This window comes from Ailuropoda melanoleuca, chromosome 5 (genome assembly GCF_002007445.2).
Source record: "Ailuropoda melanoleuca isolate Jingjing chromosome 5, ASM200744v2, whole genome shotgun sequence".
Taxonomy (NCBI): Eukaryota; Metazoa; Chordata; class Mammalia; order Carnivora; family Ursidae; genus Ailuropoda; species Ailuropoda melanoleuca.
Window position 1 is genome coordinate 26,030,138 of NC_048222.1, and position 24,088 is coordinate 26,054,225.

Below are 24,088 nucleotides of genomic sequence, written 5' to 3' on the forward strand. Positions count from 1 at the left end.
GCTTCCTACAACTGGGACCTGCGCTCCATCCAAGCAGGCCTGCTGAGTCAGAACAAGAATTTTAATGACTGAAACTCATCAGTCCAGATCATCCCACACCCGGCAGAGGCTGCTGCCAGGACAAAGAGTCCTCTTCATTCCAGCCCCTTCCCTGAGCCCTCGACAGGAGCTTCCAGGCATCAGAAGCAGAAACTCAGAACATAGGTGAAGCCTGCCACCTACAGTTAAAGGGCCCATATATTAGCTCCTCTATCTACCTGCCCTTAGTTCAAGCCCAAAGTACCCTTGGAGTGAAAAGTTAAATCTCCTTCTTCCTCCCCTGGATTTAGACAAGGAAAATTTAGGAAACTGACTTAAATTGCTCTTCAAGCCAGTCTGTGTTTTGAAGCTGAATATGAAAGCAGAGAAACTGCATTCCACAATGTGCAGCAAAGGTTCATGGAGCCCCCCGGCTGCACACCCTTGTGGTAAATGCGGCAATTCCAGAGGTCACACGTGTGCAAGAGAACTGCAAGTCCAATTTCTGGATTTCTTTCTGTTCACGTGGAGGATCAATTTTTCTCTCATGGTGAAATTAACTCGCTTTTCCTAAGCGCCCTCCGTACTACCTTCTGGAGGAAACAGCAGCCTCTGCAATTAAACCAGGCTCTGATCCTGCTTCACGACACTCACAGGCAGAAACACATATGACATCCACGCCTCAGCTAAGGAAGAGTGCATTGCACATGAAGTTAAATGCTCGGTTGCCCTTTGTTAACAAAAATGTGCAGTTTTTGGTAAAGTCCACCACGGAGAACACAAACCATGCACAGAGCACACACCAAGAGATATTTCCCAAGCTGGGGAATTTAAGAACACACGAGCAGAGTTTAAACAGCACAATTCTCATGAGAAGCAATCATGATTACTAAACAGTTACCAAAACAGGGCAGCAGGGCTTTTGAGACTGCTTTAGAAACCCTAACGCTAAGGTTAAAGAAATTACTGTAGCAATGGAATTAAGGCAAAAATATTTTCTCTTGCCGAAGAACATCCTTAGTTCTCAACATATAACATCATTACACATGTATTCAGTTTAAAAGGAAAAACAAGTTTACAAATCACTTCTGGATACTTCAAAATAAACTCTAGGCTCCTTTTCTTTTTGGCAGCAGCAGCCTGAACTCTGTGACTTTGCAATATTTCAGAAACTTCAGGTATATTACAGTCTTCTGAGAAAGGCCCAGTACTTCAGAATTCCTGCAGTGGCTGTGGAGAAAGAACATTACTGGCAACAAAAATTAAAACAACATTTCAAGACCTACAGGAATGTATTCAGATGTTCAAAAATGTACACACATATTGAAGCATTTCAGCTGATATCCTAAATACCTTTTCTGTGAACATATTTACATTTCTTTTTGGTTCAAGAAAAAAATGTGCTTTATAGAAAAATTGTTCCAGCTGTAGGTAGAAAATTCCATGGCCATGCTTCCCTTTCCTGGGGTTTATCTGTGTGGGTATGTAGAGTTTCCCGGTCCCCAAAGCGGCTCACCTGCGATATACACTTTATATGCGTGGGAAAGCTGGTCTTCTTTCGGGGCTCTGCTCTTGGTGGAATTTGGAGAAACTGGGCTGCAACATCTTTTTAGGGAGAGGCCAAGTATACTTTTTCATTCTTGTGGCTTTGTGTACTTAAACAATGTGAGCTGGTATAAAAGACTGGACCACGAAATTGCTCACAGAATTCCAGGATCGTGCTGTCCCACACTGCAGGCGGCAGACGCTCTCCAGGCCTGCTGGGCTTGGCCCAACCGTGGAATTTTACCCAACAGAAAGCATTACTGGAGCTCAAAACAGACATTTTAGATAGCTCAATGATACTGGATGCTTTTGCCCTTTGGCTTCAAAAGCAATCATGACCAAACATTTTCAACTACGAGCTGATTACAATAACGAAAATACCTTTTCAAAAAACATTTAATGAGGTAGCTGAGATCAAATATCACATCCATAGCATACACAAAGGTGCTTAATAAGTGCGCAGGCATTTTAAAATGTATTTTTAAATGCAAACTTGCTATAGTGCCTAATAAATGCTCTTTCTCCCCAGTTCCTGAAGATGCATGCAGACATTGCAAAGAGGCCCTTGCGGAGTTACGACAGCAAGAGAACAAGAGGTTGAGAGTAAGTGAAGCCGAACAGGAGGAGGAAGGAAGGGAGCTCTGGGCAAGAGCTTGGGCGGAGGTGGTTGTGCTCCCTATGGAACTGAAATACAGTCAGTGCCACTGAGAACACACACCGAGAACTCAGGGACATGATGGGCTGAGAAGGGGGTCTTGACTTGAGGTGGTAGGACCGCAGCCTGGGGCACTTTCATTAAGGTGGAGGCAATGCTCAGAGCACACCCCCGCACACCTTTCAGGGCCCCTGGAACTACTCTGAGGAGGGAGTCTGGCCTCCTGCCGCCCTCACCATGACCATTCTGGGCTCTGTCTGCTCTCAGCCACAGGCTGCGTTAGGCTGAGCAGCTTTTAAGATGTTAACTTCAAATGATTTCCATGTGGAGTCGTGGACAAAAGGAAAGGTGGTGACACCAAGCCTGGCAGCATGGGTTCTGCGACTGTTCCAGCAACGTGAACATTTAGAGTTCACACATCTGCACACACGGGCACACATGCACACTCGCCTTCACTCGGGCGCACGCGTGAGTCGGTGTGGGGCAGCCAAGCAGACTCCCCAAGCTCAGGCAGGGCAGGAGTGGGCAGGATGAAGGGGCCTCGGGCAGGGCTGGTGGATTCATGGAGAAGGAGCCTGGATCCATCTCTGCCACCCCCCCTTGCCCGTCCTCCATGGGGCAGCCAGCACACCAGGGCACCGGCAGAAATGCACCGAAGACAAGGGATGGAAAGGCAGGCACCAGATCACTCAGTTACTAGGTCTCCGTCGTATAGTTGCTGTAGGCCAGAGGAGGCAGGGTCTGAAAGCTGCTCCACCGCCTTGCACCAGGCTGGGACTCCACACGCCCTTGCTCTTTATATTTACCCAGAATGCTTTTGGCTTCTTCCACATCCCGCAAAGGGCTCTCTCCATATTCTTCCTTCAGCCACTGCCGGTACTGGAGAAGTTGAAAACAAAACCACAATGTCACACACACACCTGCATCTACATAGATTGTACCTGTTACTTAATGGTACATATTTTGCCACATATAAACAAGGAATAAATGGGTATTGAGCAATCATAGGTCTGTGGTTGGCCCGCCAGTGTCAAGCAAGAGAAATAACTGCTTCTTCCAGGTTTTAGCCTGAGGACATGAAAGCAAGCCAAACCAAGAAAATGGCACTTGGCCCAGAGGGAAATAAACAGAAGGTACTATGGGGTCTGAAGATGGTAAAAGATAATGTCCTGCAGCTGCAGCTGGTGAACAAGGGACCAGTGATGACTTTAACTGGGATGCAAGTGGGGCATTCTTGTCCTCTGAGGGCCTTTTCAAACTCCAACCTCCATGATTCTAGGTGTGTACAGAAAGACTGAGGCATCTTCCCAGAAGCTGCTGCTCATATCACCAAAGTCCCCGGAGCACGGTTACCTGGTGAACTTCATGTTTCTCAAACTCCTGGAGCTGTCTCTGGAAGCCCAGGTTGGGGTTGGCACAAGACCTCCCTGCACGCACAGTGTGCAGGGCATCCTCCCAGCCAAAGTCGGTGACGGTCATGATGTATGCGATCACCAGAGTCACACTCCTGGAGACGCCAGCCAGGCTGCAAGGGCCAAAAGAACCCACAGGGGCAAGGGGTTTCAGTCCATGAGTCTATCTCCTGATTCACTGAGAGCAGGGGATTCTGTGGATCTCATTTTAGAAAGTCTTCCTGCCGTGGATTATGAGTGGACAGCAAGCCAGTATGAAATAACTCAGAAACACAGGAGCTTCTCCCTACTTTATTGCACCAGAATCTCAGGCATCAGTATCTGTGTTAGTCTCTTTTTTTTTTTTTTAACAGATTTTCTATTGGCTGTGGCTTTGGACATCAGTTTTATGATTCTCTATGCTCCTGAGCCCTTCTTCAGATAGTCCCCATTTCCTTGGACAGAAAAAATAACTAACTAAAGCAAATCAAGGGAACTAGAAGGGTCTGGGATCTATGCAATAAATCTATGCACAACTCACAGCAGTTTAGAAGGCCTCACGTTTTGGGGTTTTTTTTTTTTCAGTCTGGTTTTCTTAGATAAATGAAGGCTAGATCTCTAACAGAAAGCCCACTAAATACAGAAGCTCTTATGAAACACTTTGTGTTCCTGAAATAACCGAGCAGAGCACAAGAGAGGGTGCATTCCACATGCTCTGGGATGTGGGGGTCAATAACGGTTAATTATATCTAGCAGGCTGAGTAAGGGGACCAATTTTAAATGCATATGCAAATCAAGGTGGTCACAGAAGGCTATGCTGCGTCAGATTTAGAGTGTTCTAGCAACGGTTTAAGATGGGGAAGTTTAGCAAATTTCTCATTTTTAGAAAGGCCTATCTTCAGACTGATATAACTGTATGAAATACAAATTCCTAGAATATCAGGGCTACACACATTCAAATGATAATAATAATAATAATAATAATAATAATAATAATAATCAGCCATTCTCAAGTAGTGGCTCTTCCTTAGGCTTTTCTATCAGAAATACTGAGAGAGCTTTTAAAAAATACACCATCTTTGGCTGTAAACCTGGAGATTCTAATTCACCAGGAGCCACAGAAGCCCAGGCACAGGATTATAGAACTCCCCTTATATGGCTCCAACAGCACCCCCCCAAAGTTCTTTAAAGCAAATGTAGATGAACATTAAAAAATCTATAATTTGTTACATGTCCTATTCTTTTTAAAAGTAAAAAAAAAAAAAAAAAGTAAATCACACAATTTCAAGAACTGCATAAAATTACCAAGCATCATTTTTTTCTAAAACAATCAAACTACTGTCCCTGCTCTCCTAATATGGGTTACCGGCCCTTAGAACAGATTAGTTTTCATGAATGGCTCTTCTGGATGTCATGCACTGGATCTCCTCTGTCATGACAGGATTATCACCAACTTAGGCAGCAACACAGCCCAGGAGACATCACTTTACATTTCCAAAGAGCTTTCACTGAAACAGCAACTTCTTTGGGGAGACTCAAAAGATTGTTAAGCTTTTTTTTTTTTAACGTATTTCACAACATGATATTGTCTTTTTAAAAAAAATCTGAGTATAGTTGACATATAATGTGACATTAATTTCAGGTGTACAACGTAGTGATTCTACAAGTTTTACGTTATGCTGTGCTCACCGTCAGTGTAGCGGTCGTCTGTCAGCACACTACGCTACTATACGATTGACTGTATTCCCTTTACTGTGCCTTTTATTGCCAGGACTTACTCATTCCATAACTGGAAGTCTACATCTCCCACTCCCTTTCATCCATTTTGCCTATCCTCATACTCCCCTCTGGCAACCACGGTTTGCTCTCTGTACTTAGAGGTCTGGTTCTGCCTTTTGGGGTTTTTTGTTTGTTTTTTTGTGTGTTTTGTTTTTTAGATTCCATATATAAGTGAAATCATATGGTATTTGCTTTCTATGATTTATCTGTATTTCACTTAGGATAATACCTCTCAATCTATCCGTGTTGCTATAAATGGCAAGATCTTTTTTTTTTTTTTTTGTGGCTGAGTAATATTCAATATGGAGTCTTATTCAATAAAGAGAGGGAACATGCTCGGCCTGCACTTTAATGGACAGCAGAGTTCTGGCTCCAGAATGTTGGCTGTTGGTTCCCTTGACATATTAGTTATGTAATGAGTATGTGTACTAGTGGTAATGAGTATTTCATAATGTATATAATTGTCAAATCACTATATTATGCACCTGAAACTAATGCCAACTATATTTCACTTAAAAATAAAACAAAAATTTTTTAAAAAATAAAATATGAGAGCTACCATCCACTGAGAGCTTACCATGTGCCAGGTACAGTGCTAAGAACTTTATGTGCTTTGTCCTTGGGTTATGTGTATTAGAACAGCTTTTTTTGCAGTGGGTATGTACTCATGTATATGTATTCATATCCACACAAAGTATAGCTGAATGCAGGTGGAGAGCTGTATATAAATTGTTTAACTCTAAGAGTCTATTCGGATCTTTTCAAAGCAAAGTACTAAGTGAAACGTACATAAAAGCCTGCATCTGTAAATGGAGAAGAAATGGTCATTCTGGTGTTAGACCAACGCAGTGCTAAACGCCCACATACATGATCAGACCTTTCCAAAAAGAAACGGTGTTTTGAAAGGGCACTGAGGTTTCAGGGAAGAGCCCATAAAATCCGTACTGTGCACAGGAGGCTGTTCCAAGGAAATAAGAGGCATGGGCTAGAAAAGGGGTTCCTGTGGTCCAGTAGCTTGACAGTCCCTACAGAAATCCTAACTGTGAAAATGAAAATCCTAAGTGAAAATAAAAAAAAGAAAAATCATAGGGTCCTCGTTCATCAAAAACAAACGATGAGTAACACGTGGCAGGGGTCAGATGGGGTATGTATTCAAGATTCAGAGGGCAGACAGAACTATTAGGAGATGAAATAATTAATCACACACAGGAAAATCCTTGAGAGAAATCAGGCTGAGCAGCAAGACTAAGCTATGATTAGGCAGACACATACATACCAGTGTACCAGACAGCCCTCACCCCTGAGTCGGCACTCGTGAATGAACTTAATACTTTCTTTGAAATGTCTTGTCCTGTGGGGGGAGAAAAAAGAGAGAAGTGACATCTCTCTACTTTACTCAACATATGATGAAAAGAAAAATCCGCCTGAGGTTTCTTGAAAAGGTCTCAGAGTCCCACAGCTTCAAAACCATGGTCACACCGTCTGGGGCTGGAGCTGCCTCAGCTTTAGACGCTGTCACACACAACGCGGAGGCCTGGGGAAGGCTGCCCATCTTCTGGGATTTTCAGAATTTCTCTGCAAGGAATCCCTGAAACACAGAGTTGCCACTGACTGGTATGTGTGTGGGGGGTGGTTTCTGCCTAGTCCAGGGGTCAGTTGGGGCCCCTGAATGTTTGGGAGCATGCTAGTGACCCCACACTGATGTTCGACACACCAGCTGTGCACGTTCAGAGCCAGTCAGGGGAAGAAGGCACCCATATCATTCAGGCTCCCCAATGCCAAGAGGTGGTTGACTTTTGATGATCTCAAAAGCCTAATAATACTCTCTCATATTGGTCTCCCTTAACTTCGGTACATCCTGTCAGCAGGTCATCAGAGAGCTGTGGGGAAAGGGAAAATACAGCTTCAATCTCTGCTCAGTCACTGACTGGCTGTGTGACCCTGGGAGAGTCACTTAGTTTCCCTTAACTTCACTTATAAAGTGGAAATAATGTCTTACAGGGCGGAACGAGGTGATATATGCCAATATGCTTCGCAAACTCTGAAGTCCTTTATGACAATGAAACCCTGATCCTTACTTCTTCTGACCCTTAGCTTTTTTAGCACCTTTCTCCTGCGTGTATGCACCAGCATCATTTAGAGCATGTCCTGGACTGGCTGGTGGGTTAACCACAAATACTCCAAGGGGACCTACAGAGTACATGCATTTTGAGGTCGTCTACCTTTGTTTGACTTACAGAGAAGCAAAACACCTAAAGCTGCCCATGGAATAAATTCGTCCTCTTTAAACACCAACTGAGCACTATTTGCCGGAACTCTGCAAAGCTGCAGGAGGTTCAGGGAAGAATGAGATGTAGTTTCCAACCACACAAGCTAGGTCTATCGTTTCATGAAGGATGACAGGCCAAGTGAAAGTAATAAGGAGAAATTCAGGTATGGCATAACAAACTTAGCCAAGTATTAAATACAAAAGAAACTTAGCAACGTAAGCACAGGTGCCGAACGAGATTAAGATGGAGAGACGATACAGGAAACTATAAATGTGCATGCATACATATACATATCCCACAACCAACCACAAGGCATGATGAAAAGTCCTAGGGATCGAGTCCAAGGACTCCAGACTCTTACCTAAAATCTGTAACTACCAAAACATTGCAAGACATGCTTTTGCTAACTTTCCCAGGCACAAATGCTCGCAGCCATAAACTTATAAAATGACTCCGGGCATTGCAACTATACTCACAAACACTGGCTTGGTATAAAGCAGGCAAGAAAAGATTCCTGCTGTAATTCCTGAAATCTGAAGTGTCAGTGCTGAAAGAGATCTCAGAAAGGATTGTAAGGCAGAAGCCCATGGAAGCCAGGCAGTGAAGCCGAGCACACAGAGGGGTGAAGGGATGGGGGCGCTGTGATGTGACTGGCAGAAGCCTGGCCCGCCGGACGCAGGAGAGAAGGCTCCATGCTGTTGGAGCTTCCAGTCTCTCAAGCAAAAACAGTCTGCAGTGAAGGCTTCTGATTTTAAAGTATTGAAACTGTGGCAGACATCTTGAGTTGCACGGATTTTGTTTGGGACAGAATAGTCCCCCTTCCCTCTGATTCCAGCCATGGAGGAGTAAAGAAAAGGTGGTGGGGTGGGGATTTCTGGAAAAGTTTTCCCTTCCTAATGAAAGGAAAGTTATCTATCTCTGCCCCAGGTTTCCTGCTAGGAAACTGGAAGCAAGCATCATGCTTATAGCTGCATCAGCTGCCCTGTAATCACAGGTGATATGCCCCTGGCAGGATGCAAAGGGGGACCTCAGGGAACTGACGCCCAGGCCCGGGAGTACCCACCACCAGGTCTCTTAGTCAAGGCTTTAAGTAAATTTCTCTGTAACTTAAAACATCATCAATCAGACACTCTGCTACGTTAGCCAAATACAATCTACCTGATAACAGCACCCAATTCAACAGTTTTAAAAACACTGAGCCAAGTGGCACCTGAGTGGCCCAGTTGGTTAAGCCTCTAACTCTTGATCTCAGCGTCGTCAGTTCACCCCCACATTGGGTTCCACACCCCAGGTGTGGAGCCTACTCAAAAATAAATGAATAAAAAATAAAAGAAACTAAAAACAAGGAGCCAACTCTTCTGGCCTAGGAGTGGCTGCAGGCTGCCCATCTGCCATCTGCTTCATGGTTTATGCAGTGCAGCTCTCCTCCTCTGCTGGCCACTGCACAAGGCGGACATGCCAGAGGGTAGGGTGGACCTGACTGTAGCTCCCAGGACCAGGACAGGCTGTCTGCAGCTCGAGCTCATCCCTGACTGCAATCTAGCAGCGGCTACAGGGTACACATGCTTATCCACTAGGTCAGCCACACTGGGGCATCCGAAAGTTCTGAGAATCCTCTCTACACCTGCAGCCCACACTCATGCCTGTCCTTTATGGGTCTCTTTGTAGTCGAGCAGAGCTGCATCTGAGCCAAGATGGGCAGGGAAGAACACAGCAACCAGAAGAGGAAAAACAAATCTAGAAATGAATGACAGCTCCTTGAATAGTGAACAAGCCACAGACCGCCCCAGAACACACTGCAAAGGCCCGAGTGACATGAAAGTTAACAGTGCCCCTCTAAGTAGGCAGGACTTGATGTTTTAGGGGAACACGGTCAGTACCGTGGAGCTCACCAAGATCTTGCAAAATGACAACAAATGAATCCCTTTACCGAAGCCGAGAGTGGGGACGACTACTTCTATCTGGCACCAAACCACATGCACTATGAAACCTGGTCTTAAATAGTGTCGGGCGTACCTGGGTTCAAAAGTCAGTCTTGCATCTTAGAATAAGAGAGTGGGGTGGGAATGGGCTCAGCAGGGCAACATGCAGACCTGCCAGAGCCCAGAGAGAGTGTGTGAAAGAGCTGAGGGGCCACGGAAGTCATGACGATGTCCCTGCCACCCCTTGCTCCCTGCCACCCCTTTCCTCTTTCAGTTCTAACTGCACCAACCTTAAGTCTAGGACAAACCCACCAATGGCTCCTGTCCACCACCATGTTGGGGCAAGGGCCGTGGAACCCCGGGGCAGGCATCTGTGAGAGGACAGCTCATAGTCCAGCCCAGGAGTGCAAATGATGCCACTGAGGGGAGGCTCCAAGCCTCACCACAAAACTTGACTCATAAACAAAGTTGGGCATGAGGCCACACCAAGCAGACGTTCCTAGAAATGCTTTTTCCAAGTAAAGTCAGGAGGCAGGCGCATTTACTACGGCTTTGGTGTGTTGCAGGGAGTGGGGGTTATTTCCAGGGAAGCTGATGACATAAACTCTAGCGCTGGTCCTTAAACTCCCTCCTCCACAGCAGGAAATACCCGCATCTCCGGCTCTCGTTGCCCAATTCTCCGATGCAAAGCAGAAGCACACGTCTTAAGAACCATCCCACCACACGCCGTTTCCATGAACACAGGTTCCCTATTCTTGCTCTTCATTTTGTCCCTTCACGTCCATACAAAGACATGTGGAGCAAGTTCTGTTGGAGGAAAGTCGGCGGGGCTCATCCACTTACATGCGTCACACACCTGCCCCACAGAGCTCGCTGCCGCCAACAATCTGAAGAGAACACCTTGGGTCGGGCAGAGGGGCGCTTCAGAGGAGACCCGTCCATGGGGGCTCAGCAAACAACCCCGCAGCTGCCACCGCCCCCCTTCCTCGGTCTGTGCTGGCTGTCCTCCTTGGAGAGCCTCCTCCCTCTCTCTGTCTGGAGGCCAAGAGACAGGACGAGCCACGCGTCCCTGACCTTTAGAGAGTGCACAAAAAGGCCGGTAGATGGGATCCAGCAAAACTACACCACAAGATGCTCATTCTTGAGGCTGAACAACTAGTTCTTATTCCAAGACTGCGGGATTTGGAGGCTGTGATCCCCACTGTGGGACCGGAGGCAGCCCTTTTCTGCTGAGGACTCTGCTTATCTGAGCAGTAGCCCAAGGGATCTGGCCACGTACCCTGAATGGTAGCTGGGCTTACTCCAAAGCCAGCAGTATCAGACCAGCCTGTACTGACAGCAAAAGCCACGAGACCCAGGACATTTCTCCTTCCCACGTATATATACATGTGTGTGCATGTATGCTGTATATGAAAGCAAAGGAGGAAAAAAAAACAGGAAAGGCAAGCACTCTTAGATTTTTCCCTCCTGAAAAAGGAATGCTCAAAGGGGGGGAAAAAAAGCAAAAAGGCAAAAAGCACGTGGGTGGAATGTTCTATCTGAGTGAGTGAGCCTGGGCTCTGGAAGATGGGCTCAGATCAGAAAGCTGTTTCTCCTGGGGCAGAATTGGCACAGGCTCCCCAGGCTCTGTGTGGGCCCCCTCAGCTGGAACACTGTGAAGCTCTCACCCCACCCAGAAGCAAGCAGGAAGGAACATTCTCCAGCAGTCCACTGGCAGAGCTGTTCTAACAGTGCACAGCACTGAACACATATAACTACTCATATTTATATCAGTAATTTCCCAAATTTTATATTTCCTGCACTTAAACATTTTTTTAATTGGGGGAATTAAAACACACATGTGTGTATCATGCTTTTCATTTTGCCACAAAAGTCATTTTAAAAACAAAACCCTCTTTACCACCTACTATAACTTCATTTCGCAAAGAATAGTTGAACACTAGAAAAACAAGGAGAACATAGTTTAAGCCTAAAAAATAGTTAAGTTCAATAAGTGAAGTCTTATGAAAAACTCAATATACCTTTTCTGAGTATTTCTCATTTCTATGGGCTGCAAAGTCCTCAGGAGTCACGGGTGAGCACGTGTGTGCGTGCACACGAATGCTCAAGTAAGGATGCATCTGCCTGGAAATGGGACCACAGCACTCCAAGGGCCCATATCATTTTGATCTTGCAAAACTGCTTTTTAATAATTAAAACAAAGAAAATTGTAAATGAGAGAAAGAGAGAGATGGATGTACAGAAGACATCAGCTAAACTAAAGAAAACATACACGAAAAGATCAGGATGTGGAATAAGGCAAGGAGGTTTTACTGATACTTTAAATATAAGCTTACTGTATTGCTAATACCTCTTCTCCCCACAAAAACCTCAAGAAATTTAGAGACCTGCTCGATACTCAAACCACTGAATGTCACAAAGGCTCTATTGTAATGATGCAACGTTACCAACTCCACAGCATAGATCAAACCCTCCTGGACTTGACAGAAGAAGATTTTTTTAAAAAAAAGTAATTATTCCCTTAACAATGACAAAATACAAAATACCAATTTAATAAATATTAAAATAAGAATGAATAAATGAGCTACCATACATCCAGTAATTCACTCTCAACATACATGAATACTCCTTATGTGGAGAGACATCAAATATAATCTTATTTTTGGAAATGCTTATAGTTCATAAAAAACACTTTCACTTATCTAACCTAATACTACAAAAACTGTGTGAGATAGGTATTTTCCAGATGAGAGAAATGAGGTTAAAATGACTTGCGTAAGAAAGTACAAAGAGAAAGCAAAACAAGTATTTCTAAAAGCCTGAATTCACTAGCCCACTCCACATCGGCCAGAGAACGTGTCACATATGCATTCGATATAAACTCTAGGATGCCTCTAATTGTGACGAATCACGCAAAACACACCAGCCTGGGTCTGTGGGGTTATTATGACTCTGAGAACTTGAACTTTCACATTTCCTGACTTTGAAAGGCAAGGTGGTTGGGAGAACCGAGCTAAAATTTTAATGTGCTAATGTTATCTCAAGCAGGTTTCTGCATTTTGAGTTCCTGGAAGATCAGAGGGGGAGTTTGTGAGGATTAAAGCCAAGACAGAAAATTGACCTTTCTGGGCAGTTTACAGCACTGTATGCCAAGTGAAAGCAGTTAGCTTCAAAAGGTCACACACCTCTTACTAAGCATAATTGGCAAGAAGAATTCCTGTTGGTATAAGGATTTGTGGGGAGAGATTTAGGATATAAAACTTAAATTATATCCAAAGTTGGAAATAATTTTAAAACTCTGTAAGTTTATTTTTTTATAATAATTTTTTATTATATTATGTTAGTCACCATACAGTACACCCCTAGTTTTTGATGTAAAGTTCCATGATTCATTACTTGTGTATAACACCCAGTGTACCATGCAATACGTGCCCTCCTTAATACCCATCACCGGCCTATCCCAGTCCCCCACCCCCCTCCCCTCTGAAGCCCTCAGTTTGTTTCCCAGAGTCTATAGTCTCTCACGGTTCATTCCCCCTTCTGTTTACCTCCCCTTTCTTCTTCCCTTTCTTCTCCTACCTATCTTCCTACTTCTTATGTTCCATAAATGAGTGAAACCATATGATAATTGTCTTTCTCTGCTTGACTTATTTCGCTTAGCATTATCTAGCATTTCTCAACATTTGCTGCAACATGGACGGGACTGGAGGAGATAAAACTCTGTAAGTTTAAAACAGGGATACAGTTTTCTAGAATTTATTTTGTCATTAGATATAAGAATTCTCAGCCATCGTAATCAAAAGTGGTTGGACTCAAGAATTACTAGTTCTATTTGTCTGAGTTACCCAGGGCATACTTTCCAAGTGACAGACATGACTTCTCTTGCTTTTGTTAACCAGAGCATTAAGAGTATTTGTCTCCTGACCACCTACATTGGTTGATAGTACAGAAAGTGAAGGTTCACTGTCAGCCTGTATGCTCCTAATATTTGCTGAGTAATAACCACAGGCTACCTGAAGTGAGATGGGTCATATAAACAGAATCAAGTGTTCCACTTGCCAATAGTTAACAGTCCAATTATATCATGAAAGCATGCTCACTGTTAAAAGGCAGGTGATGCTTCCAGTAAAACATCTGTAACAGGTAAAGAGAAACTCAAGCTATTTTATAGGCTGCCTCTCAACATAGACCGTATACTCATATTCCAAACTTAACTCCACAATTTCCACGTCACTCCACTAGAGCAAGAAATATTTATAAAATCATGGACATCGATGTGCCCAAATCCTTACTTATGCATAAGATTTGCTATTGCTAATGGATTAAAACTAACGGTTCCCCCCAAAGAATCACAGGAGTGCTTATGAACATAACGCCCCAGGAGAGGGCCAGCTTTTCTGCCTTTCAATGAGTTATGGTCTTGACTTTATTTTCCAACTGAAACAAGGTGGTACTGCTGTAGGACTTCCCTCAAAACAGCAGCAGCGGCACATTCTGCTCAAGTTCCCTGTCATTAGCCTCACACTTGGGTGCTATAACCACCACCTGCTGGAACCCTACCCTACACTTTCACCAAGATGGGAGGAAAGGGCTAAAAAGGAAAATCACACATCTTAACAAGACCTCTGCACATATTTGGGATGGGAGAGAACAAATTAAAATCTTACAGGCTAGTCCTCTGGACCCAAGGTGACCTTGTGTGGGGTCATTTTGCCAGAATTTCTGAACTGACCCATGAGACACTGCAACTCGGAGAAACATTTTCTGTCACTCTGGCCTTTCCATGTAAGGAAATCTTCCAAATCTTCCACCAAAGTGGGCTCCTGAGCACCAAAACTTATTTCATTTAGCTTCTTTTGTAACTCTCAAGATATATTAACACACCTTGAAGAGAGTAAAAGTATACTCTTATTTTCAAAACTGCTTAGAGTTCATAGAGAACACTTTCATATATGTGATCTGATCTTCAAAACTCCTGAAGGCAGGCATTTTTCAAATGAGGGAACTGAAGCTCAGATGGGCTTAAATGACTTGCCCAAGGTGGGTGCAACTAATCTTAAGATATCTAACCACAAGGTCTACTGCTTACTTGCTTATATAGTGCAGGGCTGCTCAATGCTCAATCTTCATTGGGTAAGTCAGTCATTGTCCTGGAAATCAAGCACAGTGCTTGGTTCCTTGCAAAGCTGAAAAGTCCTGGGGCAATCAAGTACAGGTGGCCACCTTCTCTGACAACAAATGCCCAGAATGTGTTGCAACCTGATTCCTCCAAAGAGTCATTGCCAATCAGGTATTGACAAGTTCAACAGTATGTTAGAATCTCAGTTTGAGATAAGAGCAAAGCAACCATTCTAAAAATAGCCACCAAAACATGGGCAGAAGATTGCTGTGGTCTCCAGAGAAAGGCAGTGGCTCACTTCCTTCCGTATACACCATGCCCTTCCAACCACTTCTGTTTCTTGACACGACTAGTAACCAAGGAAGTTCTCTGGTGCTTCTTCTCCTCCTAGACCAGGCTAATACTGTTTTCCTAGTGATCCCAGTAAAGTCTTTCGGAGGAAAGATCCTCAATCTTAAAGATTGACTTTTTCTGTGAAATACAGAGTTAGTGTGAAAACAGGCCTTGCATAAAACATATCTGTCCCTGCTTCCAATCTACCTTTCCTGGTCTAACTCTATACCACCTGTCCCCTATCCTACGCCACCCCCTTCAACATCCTTCCCCACATCAATCCATATGACTCTAGCCCCATTTCTTTTCAAACAGATAGATCTCTCAAAATATTGCATAATCTCTGATTTCACTGCTCTCCGGAAATGAAAAAATTGAGATCAGCTGATGTTCCAGTATTCGATAGCTTTTAGAGATGCTGGACAACTGGGATACTAAATTTAAGATTATGTGATATGTAATTCCAATATGGAGGATTTGTAGGCAATAGAGCTTAAGAATCATGAAGGATGAATCCTGATAGGTCTGCAGACTCCCAAATTCACAAACACCACCATAGCTTACAACTTTCCTAATAAAACGCAGTAACGTATAATTCTAGCAGGGTTGCTGTGTGTGACATGCAACGTAAGCACAAGGCCAGTCTGAGAAGCAGCGGCTGGTGTCTACTGGATGCACTGAGTGGCTCAGTACTTTATTTCTGCTCCAGCCTCTCAGCCTGCAAGGTTCAAATCCACACTTCAGTAAAACTTTACTTCATATCATGGTCTTTCTAGGTCACTTCTGGACACCAAACAGTGTGAATGTTAAAGCCGTGACTGCTGTGGGTCTCCAAAGCCCTGCCCCCATTCTGCCGAAGCCTAACCCCATGGGCCTCCATACAATTGTTGTGCTCTGGAAAGGATAACAATTATGAATTTCTCTTTATAAGGATATTAATGATGTATTCAGCTGTGAGGAAACAGAGGACTGAACTTTCCTGAGCCAAAAAGACCTATTCATTCAACTCAAACAGGTTTTAGAAGTATGCCCTCTCATTTCGTGACCACTAGCCACGTGCAGCTGCTGAGCACTTAAAAGGAAACTGGTCCAAACTGCTTTAAGTATAAAAAAGCAACCAGACTTTGAAGACGTAGTATGAAAAAAAAAGGATGTTAAAAAAAAAAACTCAATTTTGTTTTATATTAGGCACATGTTGAAATGACAGTATTTTGGATATACTGGGTTAAATAAAACATTACTAAAATTATTGTCACCTCTTCCTTTTTTACTCTTTTTAATTTGGCTCCTAGAAAATTTAAAATTACTTGCATGGCTTACATTTGTGGTTCATATTCTATTTCTATTGGACAGTGATGTCTTAGACAAAACCCATCAGCTTCTTTAAGTCTTTCCTTCTAGAGAGAGGATAAACATGCTTAAAGTTTGGTTTGAGGTATCTTTTTTAAAAATGAGGCTCTTCTTGTAGATATCCCATCAGTCAGTGTTGTATAAGTGAAGGACTGGCAAAAAAAAGTGTGCCTCCAGCTACAATTCTGCCTAACTTGGCAGCACAGACCTCTATGCTTGGCATCAAGAGTCCCATGGCTCTGATGACTTCAGGGCCCTTTACTTATTTGACTTTACTGTCCTTTATCATTTTTAATATCTCCAAAAAATATAGGAATAAACCAACTTACAGGTTCTGAGATGGTGAATCCGCTGCTGGAATGCACAGGTATTTAACCCCCTGTAGAATAATAAAAATAAAATAAAAAGATGATACTTAGTGGAGAAAACTACTTAAAGGAACTATTTACTCAGGTCAAAAAATAAAAAGTAAAAAGGAGAAGTTTTTCACTCATCTTTTGTTGCCAAGGAACCAGGGAAAAACTCTTTAATTAAGGTTCCTGGTTATTTCCGTGACCATGCATACAAATATTCATGCTCTGGCTTGCAAACAGCTTGTAGATTTATCAAAAAAGTGAAATAATTGAGTGTTTTCCAGTAAGTATCAACAAGTTTCAAAACTATCATTTCAGATGCTTGTTTACATATTCAACAGTTTTAAAAATCCATCTCATTTAAGATCCTGAGTGGCCAAAAAGGAAGCACTGTTAGTAAAATCCTTAACATGATGACTAAAAATTATAATGTTTTATTACAGAGTTTTCTATATCAAATTTTAGTAATTGGAAAACTACAATTACACATTCAAAATACTTTGATTTACTTTGCTTGCTTTTCAAAAGAGTAAAAGTTTGTGTACCAAGCTGTTACATTTTTTTTTTTAAAAGAATGGCCCAATTTGAAAAAAAAATGAACTTCATACAGGTCTCCATAAAAGTCTATTAAAAAGTCTGTGTAAATTCATGCTATAAAAACTCATGCTAAATTTAAGTTTTATTAAAAACCTGGTTATTTCGGGGCACCTGGGTGGCCTAGTCAGTTAAGTGTCTGACTTCTCAGGTCATGGTCTCAGGGTCCTCAGATTGAGCCCCGCGTTGGGCTCCCTGCTCAGCAGGGAGTCTACTTGTCTCCCTACCCCTCCCCCTGCTCATGCTCTCTCTACCTCTCTCAAATTAATTAATTAAATCTTTTCTTAAAGCCTGGTTATTTCTTCTTCAGAGGGATTTAAAGTATAGTTCCAAAGGTCTTCAATGTCATGTAAAAATACAAAATCTAGAAATCTCAGCAACCTTTGCAAAAGAATATGGTTCTGTGAGGACTTAGATGAACCATTTTTAAACCCTTCCTAATCTCATAGGATCTTGCTACCATGTCATGGGTAATAAATAGGGGAAGAAACACAGCAAACACTAAAAAAATAACCAACCTAAGGGAGAAAATGAAGGAGAAATATATAGAAATATATAGACTACCACAAGTCCCTCAGCAAATAAAGTCATAAAATAACTTGTCTTCTAGAATTATTTGACTTTTTTGCAGTTAATCATGAAAATTTTATTGTTAATTCCTATCATGAGGCATTTCTGTGTTGTATTTACTAATGTAGTCTTGTCAGGAACACCTACCTTTGTGGCTGCCCCAAACCCTTCTAGACCTTCACATTTTGATACTTTCATGACATTGTGAAGCTTACTTTTCCATGCATGTAAACTACAGTTTTCAACCACCTTTGCTATTAGGGTTGTAGACTCCGGACCTGGTTTCATCATCTGACACACCTACTTGAGGTGGATTTGGAAACAGAACACGGGACGAGTCAGATGGGTAAAGAGCACCTGCTTGGCAGGTGCAGGTGGCAGTAGAAGCAGGTGGTTCTGGGGGCAGACGTGGCAGCATATCTCACCAGTTGTGTGATGTGGTCTGAGCGTTGTTCCTTTAACTTCAGCGGAAAGCCTGTTTCTCCAGCTCTTCTGAGGAGACCATAAGCTCTCAACTATCTCTTAACAAACACCTTCCTGCTTAAACCAGTTCAGAGTGCAATCAGCTGTCTGTCACTAACACCCGAGAGATCAAATTCCCCTCCCTGTCTCTTAGTATTACGAGAGGGCAGGAAAAAAAAAAAATTCGTGCTTAATTCATGTACACCTACATTTTTTTTCAGCTCTGAGTCAATCATTACATCTTCCAACAAAGGCTCTTCAAGAAGATGAGTTCTACCACTACTTTTCCCTGTGAAAATACTTCACATGAGACCAAACAGGCTTGAACATGTCGAGGGTAAAGTTTAAGGGTCAGCTGCCAGATGTTTCTCCCTCATTCAACCTTCACTTCGTCATCCCTAATTGCCTCCTTCTGTCTCTGTCCTCATTTCTTCCTGGACTCTGGGCACTGTGCTCTGCTGGAAATATCGAGGCAGTTGTCTGAAGTTCTAAAGCACCTCCAAACCCAGAGAGGTATTAAAGCAGTGATTTAAAAGGAAAGAAAGTGGAAAAGGAAATGATACTGTAAAAATCAGTAATTTCGCTACTTCCCACCATCAAGGCCAAGCAAGCTTATTGGTATAGATACACATACCGATCATTTCATAAATCTGTCACTGGAATGACTCATTTACTCTTTTCTTTTACTCTTAAGTGAGAGTTGGCCATGGAGCAGGCCCAGCAGCTTATGAAATTCTCTCCTCCCACACACTTCCTCCAACCTCTTTCAGACCTGTACTTCCAGAGGGATGGGAAGGATTCTCAGGTCTCCGCCTTCCCTTCCACTGTGACTGTCGGCCTGGGCAACTTCAATCACTCAAGGACGCTGAGGTGCATCCCCTCTAACATAGGATAAAAATGCTTTCCTGTCACACACGCTGACTGACAGCCACGTAATCCTAACAAAATCTAAAATCAGCCCGGCCCATACGATGGGAGGAAAGAAAAAATAATGGAGGAAAAGGAAGAGAATGGACAGAGGGGAGGCTAAATAGCTCTTAGCTTTATATTAAAAGCATTCCCCATAAATGCCAACAGCAGTTTGACTGGAAAGCACTTCATTTCCTTCAGGTGTTCCCTGAGTGGGGTCCCATTCCCCTTTTTGGTGCCTGATGCGAAAAAGAAAAGGCAGCTGGCCCCATAAGGCAAGAGCAAAATGCAGGAAGATGGCAAAGGGTATCCCTCCCTCCATGCCCACAGATGATGAGGAGGCAACTTTCAGCCATGTTGGGCCCCTCACCCTCACTAGCTGGGATGGGCATGTGGCAGCTACAGCTTCCCATCTGTGAAGCTTCTAAGGAGGAACAAAGTAGCTCTCAGCCACAAGTTTGGGGATCCCCTACTGTTAAGGAAGGACAGAGAAAATATAAAACATAAGATCATGTTCTCTCAAAAGTAGAACAACAACAATAACCTTCCTTGGCACATAGTAAACACTAAATATCTGTTGAACAAGGTGAAAACCAATTAACATGAAGATCACACTACAGGAATAGTACAAGGGAAGAAAAATATCATAAAGTGCCCATGCCCGGGGACCGTAAAAATAAGAGAGCTGAACTTCTAGCCACGACATAGGAAGGGCACACGTGTTCCAGACACCCGTCTCCTGCCTGTCCACACCAGTGGGACTTGGTTAAGAATCAGCTCACCACGATCTACAATAAGAAGGGAACAAACTATGCAAATACAGTAAAGAAAGGAGTCAAAACTGTCAAAAAGATTCAGCTGCTCACCGCCCAAGAACATCTATTTATCTTGGCTTAGTCATTAACGAAGCACGAAAAGTATCTCTCTTGGAGGCCACAGACTGCAGAACATGAAGTACCTGAAAAAAGCCTTCAGATGCCTGCACATGTGTACACTTCATGGCAGTTAATTACTAATTCAGAAAGCAGCAAGAGTGCTGACAGCATTAAGGACCTCAATGCTACAAGCTGGAGAGACTGAAAATTATCCTAGTATTAATGGATTCCCCCCAAAAAAAACCATTTAATATTGAGGTTTGCAGAGACAGAGATATGGGGCAGGATGTGTTTAGCTAAATAATGGAAAGCATGGTAAACGAAGTAAAAAAGTAACAAACATCTTATTCTAGAACAAAATTCTAGAACAATCTGAAAAATTCATAAGTAATAAAAATAACAGAGGAGAGGTGGGTGCGGGGATGGGTGAAATAGGTGAAGGGGATTAAAAGTACATTTACCGTGATGAGCACTGAGTAATGTACAGAATCCTTGAATCACTATATTGTACACCTGAAACTAATATACTGTATGTTAATATACTGGAATTAAAAAAAAAACAGCAATGTTTCTATTCCTACAGCATTTGCTATGTGATATCTACTCCTACATATTACCTCTAAAACTAAAAAACAAAAACAAAAACAAAAACCCATAAAACTAAAATTATCTTCTTTGAAATAAAATTATTAAATAGATAAAAGTTTAATACTTTCCATGATGTTCCAAAACAGTAACTGGTGGAAAGCCAATTAATACTAAACTTTGCGGAGCTAGTAAGTGTCAAGTTGCAGATTTTAAACTTGGGCAGCTGGCCCAAGAATACAAAAACCAGTTTAGTTAAGGGAAAGGGGCTCGCTCAGTCTATGCTTTAAGACTGTCTTGATTTCTAGGAGGGACAAAGAAAGAGCAGGTAGTTTCTTTTGACTACATGGCATTTTGAATGGCCTAATACATCCTGAGAATGCTATTATTACTGATAAGGTGGGGACCAGAGGGAGGAAAAAGGCAAAAAATTAAGAAAAAGCCTCATATTTACACTGACCACATATACACTGAATATTCATAATAACAAGCAACACATCAATTAGTATTACATAGTGTGGAAAAACATTAGGAAAAGACAGGAAAGACGTTAGACTTCAGTGGGATCACCCAAAGAAAGTTTTTGGGGTAAAGTTTTGGTGTTAGGTTGTGAAAGAGACAACAGGTATCAACTGACTGAGAAGAAAGTTTAGAAAGTATTCCAGAGATCCTTCTTGAGCAAAGTTTAAGGCTTTCTAAGTCCATATTCTCAAAAGTTCTAATATTTTTCTGTTTTCTGTTTCAACAAGCATAGTAACCACCAAAAGTAAGGTTTTTGCCTTTCTTTGGGGCTGAAACTAAAGATTACACTTAAAACGATACATAGGCAAGTACTCGAAAAGCAGGGGCAAGATTCTGATTTCAGGACTAGTAAAGAGATCAAACTCTCGCTTGTTTCAAGTACAATTTCTAAAATTCACTGTTCTTTTCTTTCTGAAACATAAGTTAAGAGGCTTCTGAAGAACCTAGCTGACACTACTTTTCTAAAGAAAAGAAAGATCAAGCCCTTCAGGATCTGTTTTCTCTCTCAGGAAGGCTAATAAAACCAGTTATAGAATGTAACTATTTTCTGAAGGACTTACTCACAACCTAAGAGGAAACATAAGTGGGAGATGGAGTTCACTACGAGACCATAATCAGGAAATCCATGAGATGGAAAAGTTATTTTAGCTGCTAATAAAAACGGCCTGATCTTGGATCTTGGTTTCTCTTATCCCATCCAAATACCCATAGCAATGTGGGTGTACAAAGGGGGAGTCCTCTGAAAGAGATGACATTTTTTTCTTTGACAATCACATTTACGACTTATCAGGGCGGCACGCTGAACTGGACTCTGCAATTCCTACACGGGAAACTCTATTAAGACTGATCATCTAACACCCATTAATGAATTAAGCGAAGTAAGCTGGGGACCCCATGAAGACCTAATTCACCAAATTACCAAAAAATCTGACTCCAATAAAGAAACAAAATTTAAAAAGAATTAAGTTTAGACTGTCCCACACTTGATAAGAAGCAAGACCACAGCTTATACACCACCACAAAAAATGAAAGTCTCTCCCAGTTGAGACAATCACTCCGTACTTTTTTTTTATTGTAGTAAAAATATGCATACCATAAAATTTGCCATTTTAACCATTTTTAAGTATGCAGTTCAGCGGCATCATGTATATTCACATTCTCATCACAACCTTTCATCTCTACAACTTTTTCATCTTCCCAAATGGAAACTCTGTACCCATTAAACACTAACTCCCATTAGCCCTTCCCCCACTCCCTGGTAACCCCCAATTCTACTGTCTGTCTCTATGAATTTGACTACTTCTGTACCTTCATATAAACCTAAAGGCAGGTAACCTGAAAAAACTAGCCTAGCCACACTCCTGAAGGTCACAGACCCAAGAGATGGCTATTTCTCACTTGAACTTGCTTTCAGATGTACATGCAAGGTTTGACAGCCTTACTCTCCTTTTAAAGTTGCCTCTTCATGGAGTGTCTTACTCCAGAGAAAGCACAGGAAGATCTCCACCTACGTTGTATACATGGATGCCAAACCCAGTACCTGGCCCATGGATTTTGATCATTATTTCTCCTCAATTTAAGAATTTTCACATAGCCGATAACATTTTTTAAAGGGAAAAAGTAGAATACAAAATTATATCTGCAGAAAGATTACATCTGGAAAAAATTATATATATATCTGTGGACTAAGAACTGGAAGTCGGCATTAAAAAGCAAAAAACAAAAACAGGGCTCCTGGGTGGCTCAGTCGGTTAAGCGTTTGCCTTCGGCTCAGGTCATGGTCCTGGGGTCCTGGGGTCGAGTCCTGCATTGGGCTTCCTCTCCGAGGGGAGTCTGCTTCTCCTTCTGCCCCTCCTCTCACCCATTCTCTCAATCTCCCACCCCCCACCAGTAAGTAAATAAAATCTAAAAAAACAAAAACAAAAAAACAGGTAAGGTCTAGGGGGTGAGATTCTTGACCATCTTTCCCTTTTTGTTTGTACCAGAACAGAAATCTCGTAGGAATCAGACAGATAAATACCGACCTTTAGTTGTGCTACATTATACATGTTTTGAGTCTAGGTCTAAACCCAAGATGCATTTTCTTCAGGCACCCATTTGCCACTGATTCTTCCTGCACCAGCTAAATTTAGGAAACAGTACTACAAATAACAACTTCCAAGAACTCTGTGGTACTTGATGGGGTGGGGAGGGGTGGGAAGGTCGGAGTGGAGAGACAAGATTTAGCCTTTGGTTTGATTTTGTGAGAAAAAATGCAAATGAGAACCCTCCAACACCTGCTGGCTTCTTTCAGGTTAGTCAAAAAACGACATACATTTGACTTGTCAGATCAACAGATGAGGACCCAAATGCTTATTTTTGCTCCAACTATTTCATTGAAAGGCTAAAGCGGGCATAGTCAGCACATTGAATTTCCTTGAGCCAACATGGGTGGGTTATGGGAAGGTGGTGAGGGAGATTCGCGCCAGCTCCAACCCACCACTGAAAGCCCTCTTCCGTGATTTCAGTTGTGTCTGACGATCGCTGATGTATTCAGTGTGACTCATGAAAACGGGGCCAGTTTCAGCAATCTCTCCAAACCAAGTAATTCTACAATATTACTTAATGAATGTTAAGGATAAATGACCATACCAAAAAATTACCATGATTGAAAACTGATGCTTGGACATCAGGAGAAATCAGCAGTAGATACTTCAGGAGCATTCTACAGCTACCACTGGTAAGACACAAAGGTAAATTTGCCTCAGCTGCTTAAGTATATTCAGTGGATCCATCCTGTCTGCAAAGTAAAGAGCCTGCTCAAAATCCTTCAGGACTTGTCTACAACTTCCCTCCT

The 24,088-nt window shown here is 42.5% G+C and overlaps 1 protein-coding gene across 2 annotated transcripts in view; it reads right to left on the reverse strand.

The window, feature by feature from the left end:
- Nucleotides 1-826: 826 nt before the first annotated feature.
- DUSP22 (dual specificity phosphatase 22) overlaps nt 827-24,088 on the reverse strand; it is a 61,791-nt gene continuing 38,529 nt past the window's right edge. The window contains exons 4-8 of one of the 2 annotated variants that reach the window (XR_004625414.1): nt 16,712-16,761; nt 6,665-6,739; nt 3,572-3,743; nt 1,535-3,097; nt 827-1,248 (exon numbers count right to left, since the gene is read on the reverse strand). Coding sequence is in view for 1 of the 2 variants with exons in the window: in XM_034660431.1 (XP_034516322.1) it covers nt 1,202-1,248; nt 3,025-3,097; nt 3,572-3,743; nt 6,665-6,739; nt 16,712-16,761 (417 nt within the window). In the remaining variant the exon portion in view is untranslated. The remainder of the gene's footprint in view (nt 1,249-1,534; nt 3,098-3,571; nt 3,744-6,664; nt 6,740-16,711; nt 16,762-24,088) is intronic. The other variant, XM_034660431.1, reaches the window with a different exon arrangement.